This window comes from Mercenaria mercenaria, chromosome 1 (assembly GCF_021730395.1).
Source record: "Mercenaria mercenaria strain notata chromosome 1, MADL_Memer_1, whole genome shotgun sequence".
Taxonomy (NCBI): domain Eukaryota; kingdom Metazoa; phylum Mollusca; class Bivalvia; order Venerida; family Veneridae; genus Mercenaria; species Mercenaria mercenaria.
The window spans coordinates 60,657,901-60,671,879 of record NC_069361.1 but is presented as its reverse complement, the minus strand read 5'-3'; the positions used below and the strand labels follow the sequence as shown (position 1 = coordinate 60,671,879).

The 13,979-nt window shown below is 37.2% G+C and overlaps 1 protein-coding gene across 1 annotated transcript in view; it reads left to right on the top strand.

The window, feature by feature from the left end:
* Nucleotides 1–13,979, top strand: part of LOC123536279 (RNA polymerase II-associated factor 1 homolog) — a 205,086-nt gene that overhangs the window by 106,359 nt on the left and 84,748 nt on the right. Inside the window, exon 6 of the mRNA XM_045319303.2 lies at nucleotides 6,789–6,894. Within this exon, the coding sequence (XP_045175238.1) occupies nucleotides 6,789–6,894 (106 nt within the window). The remainder of the gene's footprint in view (nucleotides 1–6,788; nucleotides 6,895–13,979) is intronic.

The following is a 13,979-nucleotide window of genomic DNA, read 5'->3' as shown; positions in this document are numbered from 1 at the left end:
GTAGATATAATTTAACTTTACAGAGAACTTTAAGTTTGCTAATTCATTCTTAATTTGTGGTCATGGTGATGTTTACCAACAAGCTGATTTTGCAGTAAATTTGGCCATTTCGTCATGAAAGCAATTTCATTGTCAAATATTTACATTTTAACTAATATTAAGAAGCAAACCGAGTAGGCGTGAGATAGCTGTAAAATATACAATGCATTTGGAAATAAAATATGTACCGAAAATGGAGATAGTCATGTCGCTAAGGAGATAGCTCTGTGTTGCATGAACAGAGCTCTGTGTTCATAATTTAAACGTTTAAATATTTACTTTCGGTTGTCCTCATTTGAAATAATATAAAGTGACTGTTCCATTTGATATACATATGTATGAATTTTCCATGTATTGTTTTGAATAAGGTTTTTCATGAGGTTATAATTGTAAATTTTGAATAGTTGTACATTCTGTTTACTTTTTCGCTCAGGTGAGTTATTGTGATCACTTGATGTCCATCGTCAGTCGTCTGTCTGTCTGTCTCTCTGTCAACATTTAGCTTGTGAATGCAATAGAGGCTGTATTTTTCAATTGATCTTCATGAAATTTAGTCAAAATGGTTGTCTTGTTGAAATCTAGGTCAAGTAAGAAAATGTATTATCTGGGGTCAAAAACTAGGTCACTAGGTTAAATTAAAGAAATACCTTATCTATGCAATAGGAACTGCATTTTATACTCTTATCTTTATGAAATTTGATGAGAATGTTTGTCTGGATAAAATCTAGGATAAATTTGAATATGAGTTAACTGGAATAAAAAACTAGGTCACCTGGTTAAATCAAAGGAAAGCTTTGAATATGTGATAGAGGCTGAAGTTTTTCAATTGATTTTCATGAAATTTGGTCAGAATGATTGCCTTGATGAAATCTAGGTCAACATTTTATATGGGTTATCTTGGATCAAAAACTAGGCCAATAGGAAAAATAAAATAAAAAAATGTGTTTGCAATTGCAACTGTATTTTATACTGGACAAATGCGATGCTGGCGTTTTATGAAAAAAAATTAATTGAAAATGCGCGAATTAAAGCCCGCGCGAAACTGCCTTTTTGCCGTTTGCGCGCAATTTCATGCTAGTGAATTTAAATGATTTCACAGTACACGAATAAGGAAATGCGATTACCGGCTCGGGCATGTGTTTTCATAATTTCGCAATTTAAAGATGCTAATGCTTCTACGTCATAATATGACAAAATTCAAATTCTAAAGAAAGATAATTTTACTCAAAATCTGAAGTCACGACCCTTTCGACAAATGCGTCAGATTGGTTCAGATAAAAGATAAATTGATAGAAATGAAAATAGCCGAGATTATTAGAATTTCAATTATAAAGAAAGTTCTTAAATTTAGAATTCGATCACTGCAGTAATTATGTCATTAATTGTATGTTTAATTGAGGTTGCTTATTAAATGCGTACATTGTTAAAACACTAAATGCATTATGATTAGCCTCCACGTAAAGTTGTCCTATAAAGTTTATCTAGCTTGTAAATCAGCATGACTGTTTAAAACTTTCAGATTTTAGATTCTTTAGTGCATTTGAAGGTGCTGGTACAATGATGAAGTCACAGCGACTTTGATATTTGTATAAAGTATATTTAATTTACCGGTACATACAAACAAACTGGTCGTGTCCTCAACGAAAAGCAACTATGGTATCATTATATTCAGATATGATTTTACAAGCATTGTAAAATCATATCTGAATGTAATATAGTGTAATAGGTAGTGTAAACAAGTATCAGAGCCACTTCCACTAAAGTTACAGGCAAGCCTTGCTTTTCACAAGATAATTTCACGCATTAATTATTCTCTATCTGAATTTTTCTTTTTTATAGAAAAAGTAGCACATGCCGATTCTAAGAAAATATAGCCCGCTTGCTTAGATTAATAGTGAAAGTGCAGATCTATTGATCATGGGCTTTGAGTTTGAACCCCCTGACTATTTTACAATGTGTCTGTAGGAGGACTTGTTAGTTGCTGAGAACAAGTAAGTACTGGTGCTGAATCCAGAAGTACTTGTTAAAACGGCACTAAATACAAAACAAGCAAAATAAATATAAGAAAATATAAGCATTATGTATTATACAAATGATGTATAAATATAAAAATAAGATAATTGAATTGTATCTCGTAAGTGGACATAACTACTATCCGGATACATTCAACACTGCTCAAAACTGTTAATGCAACACAGAACTATCTCCTTAGCGACATGACTATCTCCATTTTCGGTACATATTTTATTTCCAAATGCATTGTATATTTTACAGCTATCTCACGCCTACTCGGTTTGCTTCTTAATATTTGTTAAAATGTAAATATTTGACAATGAAATTGCTTTCATGACAAAATGGCCAAATTTACTGCAAAATCAGCTTGTTGGTAAACATCACCATGACCACAAATTAAGAATGAATTAGCAAACTTAAAGTTCTCTGTAAAGTTAAATCATATCTACATCGCCTACCATTCCCCGATTTTTGATATTCGATATACTGCTTGTAAAAATGCAAAAAATATGATGACACTCACCTTTGTTGATGTTCTTTTATCGCGACGTGCACTACCTCGGAAGTTGCGACAGAGCAGTTTACCGTATACCTCTTAAAGAGGTAGCTCTGTAGTTTACCAGGTGTGTACTTGAAAAGTACCGTATTTTGGTGTGTATAGGTCGCACTTTTTCTACCCATTCTGCTGCCTGAAAAAGTTCCTGCGACCTATACGACAGAACATTGCCAGCAGTTTTTTTTTGGGCCAATTTTCTGACCGTAGCTCTCGCAAAATGACGTGCATCTGTTACGAACGAACAAAATGGATAAAAAATATCAATATTGGCGGCTTTTCAACCAATAGCGGTTACTTTCAATAAAATATATCGTAAATAACCCATACAGACTATTAAAATTATGAATGACTTTAATTCAAAGATGTTTTTGCAGTCTGAATTACGTTTGTTTCTACTTTCGTTTTACTGGACGCCATTGACATGTACTCCGGGTTGGATAAAATCTGGACAGATCCGTCCTCCATTCCAAACATTGTTTATACTAATTCTTAGCGTATTAAAAAACTTGAAAGATAATTTTTTACTTTTGATTTTTAAATAAAAGAAAAAATCCAAAAAGAGATATTTTGTTAATCTTTTTACTCAGAATCAAAAGAACGCGGTTAATTACATGACACGGAAAGGTGTTATAATTGCTGTGCAAACAATTCACACTTAAACTTGCATGATAACAGAATGTAAACGCAAACCGTCTGCTGCCAATTAGTGTCAATTTAAAGCCGCTTTTCTTTGATATAATCTGTTACCTATACTACTGTTGGTACGAAACGGTTGGGAACGAAAACAACACTGTCCGATTTCCACCAATCAGGTTCTGATAATAATTCAGTCCGTGGCATCAATATGGCCGCCGCCATAACTTTTTTGCCGGTAAATATTAAATATTGCTGGGGAAAAAATCCGAAATTTAACTGCGACTAATACGCTAGAAGTTAAATTTTCCAACCATTTCCAGAGCAAAAATTAGATGCGGACTATACATTACCGCGACCAATACACACCAAAATACGGTACTTGAATTTGAAACTGCCAAAAACTCCTTGAAAAGCACTTGAATTTTGAAAAAAAAAAAAAACTAGTAAATTGTCCTTGAATTGATGTTCTGCGAATAGAAAATCAGAAAAAATAACAGATCAGACCAAAATGTCGAAAAAAAAGACGAACAAATGACAGACCTATCTTCGACAGGGCTTACCAGCGAGTAAATGATACGGTACGGTACTGGGATGGGTTTAAGTACTCTAAACGCAATATTATTATAACAATGTGAAATTTTATCAGTGCTGAATTGAAGGTCATTTTTGGGTGACTGTTGCAGTGTTTATTTTGTAGAAAATAGACAGAATTTTGTCATGAGTAACAGAAATAAATGCGACAAATGCGATTTTGTAGTCCTTGAAAATGGGGAAAAATCCTTGAAAAGTACTTGAATTTTGTTTTGAAAGCTCTGTATGAACCATGTCTTCTAGTTTTTATACCCTATGGAAGGCTAATGTAGAAAAAACATTGATTATTCTACTGATTTCTTTTATTTGCTTTAATCCATATACATGTAAGAAACAAACTATTTTAAAATTTCGATTTAAATTGGTGATGAACTGAAGAAAAAAGTCTGAGATGATTTCAACATTTCAGTGTAAAGGCATAATAAATAATAACATTATTGGAAAGAAAATGTTTTTTTGTTGTTCAGTTGTTATTTGCTTTCCAAAACAGGACGTATATTGTGATAGTGCATGCATCTGCCGTCCCTCCATCTGTCTGTCATAATTCGTGTCCGGAGCATAACTTCATAACCATTAAAGGTATTGACTAAACTTGGCAGGTAGATGGCAGTAATATGATGTGCAGAGCGCTTGAACAAGCTCTGTAAGTCAAGATCACAAATTGAGCTGAAAGGTCAAAATTGGCGGTCATATTTCGTCTCTGGAACATAACTAAATATGGCTTGTAGGTAGATTGCGATAAGACGATGTGCAGTGCACATGAACCAGGTCTGTAGGTCAAAGATCAAGATCACAAATTGAGCTCAAAGATCAATTTTGTCTGTTTTATTTTGTGTCTGGAGCATAACTTATTAACCATTCAAGATATTGACTTCAAACTTGGTATGTAGGTCAATTGTTATGAGACTATGTGCAGGGTGCTAGGTCACAGATCAAGGTCACAGCAAGGTGAAATCTGTCCATCATATTTCATATCAAGAGTGTAACCCCTTTAGTATCCTGCCTCCTGTCACCACCACACACTCTGCTCCCCCTCCCATCCCACCCCTGCACATGCCCTTCCAAAAAAAGATCTTTTAATATGCTTTTTTTAGCTCACCTGAACTGAACGTTCAGGGTGAGCTAATAGTATGGGGTGGATAGTCCAGCATCCGGCGTGCGTCGTCTGTTGTCCACATTTTTACTTAAACATCTCTGAAACTGCTGGTCAGAAGAACACCAAATTTGGTCTGTAGCATCCTGGTGAGGCCCTCTAACGGGGGGGTATTTGGCCCCTTTTAGGGGCTGCTAGAGCTAAAAATAGAAAAACCTTCAAAAGACTTCTTCTCATGAACTGCTTGATGGATCTTCATCAAACTTGGTCTGTAGCATCATTATAAGGTCCTCTCCCAGCTAGAGCTAAAAATAGAAATATGTTTAAACGGCTTTTTTACATAAACTGCTGGATTGATCTTCATCAATCTTAGTCTTTAAGATCATTATATAGTCCTCTATCAGATTTATTCAAATGGGGGCACTTGGCCCCTTTCAGGGGCCGCTAGAGCTAAAAATAGAAATACCTTTAAACAACTTCTTCTCATGAACCGTTTGATGGATTTTCATCAAACTTGGTCTGAAGCATCATTATAAGGTTCTTTGTCAATTTTATTGTTCCCCCCGACAACAAAGTTGTAAGGGGGGGATACTGGTTTCAGGTTGTCTGTCTGTCTGTCTGTCCATCTGGCCGTCTGTCCGTAGACGCAATCTTGTGCGCACCATCTCTCATCCCCTTGACAGAATTTAATGAAACTTCACACAAGTGATCAGTTACTATACTATATACATAGACACAAACTTGTGTGCACCATCTCTCCTCATCCCCTTGACACAATTTAATGAAACTTCACACAAGTGATCAGTACCAACAGTAGTTGTGCATGGGGCATGTTAGGGTCTTTTAGAAAAAAAATTTGCAGAGTTAACTTGTGCGCACCATCTCTCCTCATCCCCTTGACACAGTTTAATGAAACTTCACACAAGTGATCAGTACCAACAGTAGTTGTGCATGGGGCATGTTAGGTTCTTTCAGAAAAAAAATTTGCAGAGTTATGGGACTTTGTTTTTTTGTTACTATACTATATACATAGACACAATTTTGTGCGCACCATCTCTCCTCATCCCCTTGACACAATTTAATGAAACTTCACACAAGTGATCAGTAACAACAGTAGTTGTGCATGGGGCATGTTAGGTTCTTTCAGCGACAAAAATTGCAGAGTTATGGGACTTTGTTTCTTGTTAACATACTATGTACATACAGTCTGCATATGCAATCTTGTGCGTGCCTAATCTACCAAACCCTTACACACAATTTAATGAAACTTCACACAAGTGATCAGTACCAACCCTAGTTGTGCATGGTGCACATTACATTCTTTTAGATAAATATTCTGCATAGTTATGGGACTTTGTTTTTTGTTACTATACTGTATGTATCATTTTTGTTACTATACTGTATACATACAGTTTATATACATACAGTCCATGTATATTGCTTCACTTGGCGGAGCTCTTGTATTGATCATAGGGCAGTGCGTTTTTAGCTTGTCTGATTTTTTTTAAAAATCTATGAGGTATTGTCGTCACTTGATCATCGGCGTAGGCGTTGGTTAAAACATTTGCTTAGGTTCACCTTTTCTAAAAAATTATAAGAGCTATAGCTTTGAAACTTTGCACTCTTGTTTATCATCATTAGGTGACTATGTAGGCCAAGAGCCATAACTCTGATATGCATACTGAATTGTAACTTATTTCTTACATACTGTCCAGTACTTGCGGCTAAGCGATGGCACCCAAATGCTGTGCTCTTGCTTTCCATGCAGATGAGTTAATGATAAATCCATTTGTGTTTAATGTATGCCATCTGCAGTATAACCTAGTTAGTGATATTATTGACAAGTGCATTTATTTACAGGGTGGGGTACAATATAAAGAAGGCTATCACAGAGGATGTGTTCTACAAGGACAAGGATAGTCAGATTGCAGCCATTGAAAAAACATTTGATAAAGCAAAAGAGCCAGTAAGTTTAAGATCCTAAGAGTTTGTGTCATAAACATTTATGACTGGGAGTCTTCATTATTCCCCCACCAAACATGTTTGAGGGGGGCTATATAGGAGTCAGTTTTGTGGCGTCCCGTTGCATCGTATCGTCGAATCTATTTAGTTATACTAGATTTGATTCAACTAAATAATGTCCTTACCACATCTTAACAGTGCTAATCGACACATTTCAGATTAGCCCCTTATTGATTTAGGTTATTCGATCATTTTCCAATATCTCATTTATTACTGAATGGATTTGATTCAAACTTAAAATAGATGTTCCACCTTATCACCCACATCATTTGACACAAGGTGCATAACTCTGACACCAATTTTTCATGAGTTATGCCCCCTTTTACTTAGAATTTAAGGTTTATTTTGATGCATTTTCACAATATCTCATTTATTACTGAATGGATTTGATTCAAACTTAAAATAGATGTTCCACCTTATCACCCGCATCATGTGACACAAGGTGCATAACTCTGACACCAATTTTTCATGAATTATGCCCCCTTTTACTTCGAATTTAAGGTTAATTTTGATGCATTTTCACTATATCTCAGTTATTACTAAATGGATTTGATTCAAACTTAAAATAGATGTTCCACCTTATCACCCACATCATATGACACAAGGTGTATAACTCTGACACCAAGTTTTTATGAATTATGCCCCTTTTTACTTAGAATTTAAGGTTAATTTTGATGCATTTTCACTATATCTCAGTTATTACGAAATGCATTTGTTTCAAACTTGAAGTAGTTGTTCCACATCATCACCCACATCATATGACACAAGGTGCATAACTCTTGCACCAATATTTCCTGAATTATGCCCCCATTTTGCTTAGAAGTATTCTTGTATAGTGTTTTGATACACTTTATCTGTACCTCTCTTATTATTTGATATTTTTGTACCCCCCGACAACAAAGTTGTAAGGTGGGGTATACTGGTTTCAGGTTGTCTGTCTGTCTGTCCGTCTGGCCATCTGTCCGTCTGTCCATAGACGCAATCTTGTGCGCACCATCTCTCCTTATCCCCTTGACAGAATTTAATGAAACTTCACACAAGTGATCAGTACTAACAGTAGTTGTGCATGGGGCATGTTAGGTTCTTTTAGAAAAAAATTTTGCAGAGTTATGGGACTTTGTTTTTTTGTTACTATACTATATACATAGACACAATCTTGTGCGCACCATCTCTCCTCATCCCCTTGACACAATTTAATGAAACTTCACACAAGTGATCAGTTACAACAGTAGTTGTGCATGGGGCATGTTAGGTTCTTTCAGAAATTTTTTTTGCAGAGTTATGGGACTTTGTTTTTTTGTTACTATACTATATATATAGACACAGTCTTGTGCGCACCATCTCTCCTCATCCCCTTGACACAATTTAATGAAACTTCACACAAGTGATCAGTAACAACAGTAGTTGTGCATGGGGCATGTTAGGTTCTTTCAGCGACAAAAATTGCAGAGTTATGGGACTTTGTTTCTTGTTAACATACTATGTACATACAGTCTGCATATGCAATCTTGTGCGTGCCTAATGTACCAAACCCTTACACACAATTTAATGAAACTTCACACAAGTGATCAGTACCAACCCTAGTTGTGCATGGTGCATGTTACATTCTTTTAGATAAATATTCTGCATAGTTATGGGACTTTGTTTTTTGTTACTAAACTGTATACATACAGTCTATATACATATAGTCCACATAATTATGCAATCTTGTGTGCATCAAATTGCAATGTACTGTGTCAGTGCATGCGGGGGGTACATTCATCACATTTAGTGATAGCTCTAGTTAGCTCACTTGAGCCAAAGGCTCATGGTGAGCTTTTGTGACCGTTCAGTGTCCGTCAACATTTTCTAAAAAAATCTTCTTGAAAACCACTGGGCAGAATTACACCAAACTTCACAGGAATAATCCTTGGCTGGCCCCCTTTCAAAATTATTCAAAGAATTGAATTCCATGCAGAACTCTGGTTGCCATGGCAACCGAAAGGAAAAACTTTAAAAATCTTCTTGTCCAAAACCACAGGGCCTAGGGCTTTGATATCTGGCGTGTAGCATCATCTAGTGGTCCTCTGACATCCTTTCTAATATTTTAGCATCAGTTTGCCATTTTAAACTTGTGGCTCAATTTGATTGTAATTAATTTTTATTGATAGAAATTAAATACCTGTTTCAGTTGTGACACATTAATCAACACCTGGCTTTGTTATATCATGCAATAAACAACAATCAACAGGGGTAAATAGGTGTGAAAATATCCGAAAACTGTTGTTTACAGATTCGTTATTAGCAAGGATTAATTAATGTAAAGGAGTGAATCTTTTTTTTTTCCATTGTTTGATTTTTTTTCAGTCGGGAGATTTGGACTTCTTATCGGGGTGATCGGGTTTTACATCCAGAATCGGGAAAAACCCGACGGGATTGGGAGAGGTGGGACAACTGAAAATATTGTTATATTTTTTATGCCCCCGAAGGGAGGCATATAGTTTTTGAACCGTCTGTCGGTCTGTCCGCAATTTTCGTGTCCGGTCCATATCTTTGTCATCGATGGATGGATTTTCAAATAACTTGGCATGAATGTGCACCACAGTAAGACGACATGCAGTGCGCAAGACCCAGGTCCGTAGCTCAAAGGTCAAGGTCACACTTAGACGTTAAAGGATAGTGCATTGATGGGCGTGTCCGGTCCATATCTTTGTCATCGATGGATGGATTTTCAAATATCTTGGCATGAATGTGTACCACAGTAAGACGACGTGCAGTGCGCAAGACCCAGGTCCGTAGCTCAAAGGTCAAGGTCACACTTAGACATTAAAGGATAGTGCATTGATGGGCGTGTCCTGTCCATATCTTTGTCATCGATGGATGGATTTTCAAATAACTTGGCATGAACGTGTACCACAGTAAGACGACGTGCAGTGCGCAAGAACCAGGTCCGTAGCTCAAAGGTCAAGGTCACACTTAGACGTTAAAGGTTAGTGCATTGATGGGCGTGTCCGGTCCATATCTTTGTCATCGATGGATGGATTTTCAAATAACCTGGCATGAATGTGTACCACAGTAAGAGGACGTGTCACACGCAAGACCCAGGTCCATAGCTCAAAGGTCAAGGTCACACTTAGACGTTAAAGATCATTTTTCATGATAGTGCATTGATGGGCATGTCCGGTCCATATCTTTGTCATTCATGCATGGATTTTAAAATAACTATGCATGAATGTGTGACACAGTAAGACGATGTGTCGCGCGCAAGACCCAGCTCCGTAGGTCAAAGGTCCTAAACTCTTACATCAGCCATAAAACTATTATGCAAAGTGCCACGGGGCATGTGTCTCCTACGGAGACAGCTCTTGTTTTCTTTTTTTTTCTTTTTTCTTTAAATATTTTGAATAAATACAAAGCAACTGTTTCAATATTTCAGAATGGTATCGTTTAAAATGACATGAGCTTCTCAATTCAAACTGGTGTGATAGTCTTTTTGTTTTGATCAAATAACCAGTAATTATCGTCAATTAGCTCATCACCTTTAGTCAATTTTGTTGTTCACAGTTGATCTCGGTTAAAATAATCTCCATGTTTTTTTGTAAGTAGCCTAATATTTGTGATTTTTAATATTTCTTTCATCACAATAAATGAAATTTAATATAAAATTAATTTTGTTTGAAAGAAAAATAAAGTTTAAACTACTCGATCTTTTACGGGAACCTAACGGCAATCTTAGATTTTAGCCTAGACAGTAAGCGCGGAGAATAATTATGTCTCCCCCAGGAGACATATTGTTTTTGCCCTGTCCGTCCGTCCGTCCTTCCGTCCCTCCGTACGCCACACTTCATTTCCGAGCAATAACTGGAGAACCATTTGACCTAGAACCTTCAAACTTCATAGGGTTGTAGGGCTGATGGAGTAGACGACCCCTATTGTTTTTGGGGTCACTCCGTCAAAGATCAAGGTCACAGGGGCCTGAACATTGAAAACCATTTCCGATCAATAACTAGAGAATCACTTGACCCAGAATGTTGAAACTTCATAGGATGATTGGCCATGAAGAGTAGATGACCCCTATTGATTTTGGGGTCACTCCGTCAAAGGTCAAGGTCACAGGGGCCTGAACATTGAAAACCATTTCCGATCAATAACTAGAGAACCACTTGACCCAGAATGTTGAAACTTCATAGGATGATTGGTCATGAAGAGTAGATGACCCCTATTGATTTTGGGGTCACTCCATCAAAGGTCAAGGTCACAGGGGCCTGAACATGGAAAACCATTTCCGATCAATAACTAGAGAACCACTTGACCCAGAATGTTGAAACTTCATAGGATGATTGTACATGCAAAGTAGATGACCCCTATCTATTTTGGGGTCACTCCATTAAAGGTCAAGGTCACAGGGGCCTGAACATTGAAAACCATTTCCGGTCAGTAACTTGAGAACCACTTGACCCAGAATGTTGAAACTTAATAGGATGATTGGTCATGCAGAGTAGATGACCCCTAACGATTTCGGGGTCACTCTGTGAAAGGTCAAGGTCACAGGAGCCTGAACATTGAAAACCATTTCCAGTCAGTAACTTGAGAACCACTTGACCCAGAATGATGAAACTTCATAGGATGATTGGTCATGCAGTGTAGATGACCCCTAACGATTTTAGGGTCACTCTGTTAAAGGTCAAGGCCACAGGGGCCTGAACATGGAAAACCATTTCCAATCGATAACTTGAGAACCTCTCGACCCAGAATGTTGAAACTTCATAGGATGATTGTTCATGCAGAGTAAATGACCTCTATTGTTTTTGGGGTCACTTCGTTAAAGGTCAAGGTCACAGAGGCATGAACATTGATAACCAGTTCTGATCAATAACTTGAGAACCACTTGACCCAGAATGTTGAAACTTCATAGAATGATTGAACATGCAGAGTAGATGACCCCTATTGATTTTGGGGTCAGTCTTTTAAAGGTCAAGGTCACAGTGGCCTGTTCATGTAAAATCATTTTTTGGAAATAACTTGAGAAGCACTTGACCTACAATGTTGAAACTTAATAGGATGATTGGACATGCAGAGTAGATGACCCCTATTTATTTTGAGGTCACTTAATCAAAGGTCAAGGTCACAGGAGCCTGAACAGTGACTTGAGAACCACTAGGCCAAGAGTGTTGAAATTTAGCGGGATGATTGGACATGCCAAGTAGATGATCCCTATTGCAGCTAACCATCAGTGTCTCTTTGACTTTCGCTCCTGACCCCTATTGACTTCTTGCCTAAAGGACTTTGCATTGGGGGAGACATGCGCTTTTTTACAAAAGCATTTTCTAGTTTCCCTTTATCAAAATGGCGAAAATCGAAAACAAAATTTGTTTTGGTTTGAAGTTGGAAAGTCGTCGATACCTGTGTGTCGGGGCTGGTTAAAAAAACGCATTATCTATGGTATTTTGCCGCAGCATTAAAACAAATAAACCTTATCACATGTTTGTACATTTTTGGTTCTTTTTTTTTTTTTTTTGAGAGGGAGAAATAAAAAAGGGGGCGGGCGGCATAAAAAAAGGGGGCGGGCGGGGATGATAATCTAGGAATTAATTTATTATGGCCTAAACATGAACCAACATACTGTGATGATGCCTGTCAAGTTTTTTTTATGGATTGCCCTTGATTTAATGAAAATTTCATGTCAGGAGCCATATTGGTAGAATTTCATTAACTTTCTTTCATTCTGTTCCATGAACATATATTATAAACATGTGAAGTTGTGTACCCACACCTGGGCACCCCCTCGCCTTGGTCACACCCCATCCCCCCTCCCCAACACACAAATTTTTTTTTTTTCATTCCTTATTTTAAATTTATTTCAAACCTTCCATGAATATTTATCAACATGCAAAGTTGTACCGTTCCCCCACCTTGCTACTCCATTACTCGAGCCAGTCATGCCCACCACCCCGATCATGTATCCCCCCCCCCCCCCCCCCCCCCCCTAAACATTTTTAAAAAATTTCAAACCTTCAACATCCACCCCTTGCCGCCATCCATGTTCAAGATATCTTACTTGATTGTGCTCTCTTAAGGACATCAGTCTGTTCTTTTAATTAGATAGCAACACTTGGTGCCAAACTATACTAAGACAGTATTTCATTCTAGTTACACTTCAAGCTCACATTTGAAACAATTCCATTTAATTCTAAAAGCTTAGCTTATTACAGTAAACATATTCCATTCAAAATAATTTCATTACTCAGGATCAACATAACATACATTTATTATGTACACTTAAAACATTCATTTTCTGTTTAATTGATTTTGACTAATGAAATTATTTGCTTCTTAGTAACATCCTTAACTTTTTGCCGGATATATTTTTTTGCCATTCCTCACCACAAACCCTTTCGGCGGGGGATACCAATTCATCGAATTTGCTTGTTACTGAATGGATTTGATTCAAACTTAAAATAATTATTCAACATCATCACTCACATCATATGACACAAGGGCCATAACTCTTGCACACAAATATTTCATAAATTCCCCCTTTTAACTTTGAATTTCAGGTTAAAGTTTTGATGCACTTTCACTCTTTCTCAGTTATTATGTCTCCCCCAGGAGACATATTGTTTTTACCCTGTCCGTCCGTCCGTACGTCACACTTCATTTCCGAGCAATAACTGGAGAACCATTTGACCTAGAACCTTCAAACTTCATAGGGTTGTAGGGCTGCTGGAGTAGACGACCCCTATTGTTTTTGGGGTCACTCCGTCAAAGGTCAAGGTCACAGGGGCCCGAACATTGAAAACCATTTCCGATCAATAACTTGAGAACCACTTGACCCAGAATGTTGAAACTTCATAGGATGATTGTACATGCAAAGTAGATGACCCCTATTGATTATGGGGTCACTCTGTCAAAGGTCAAGGTCACAGGGGCCTGAACATGGAAAACCATTTCCGATCAATAACTAGAGAACCACTTGACCCAGAATGTTGAAACTTCATAGGATGATTGGTCATGCAGAGTAGATGACCCCTATTGATTTTGGGGTCACTC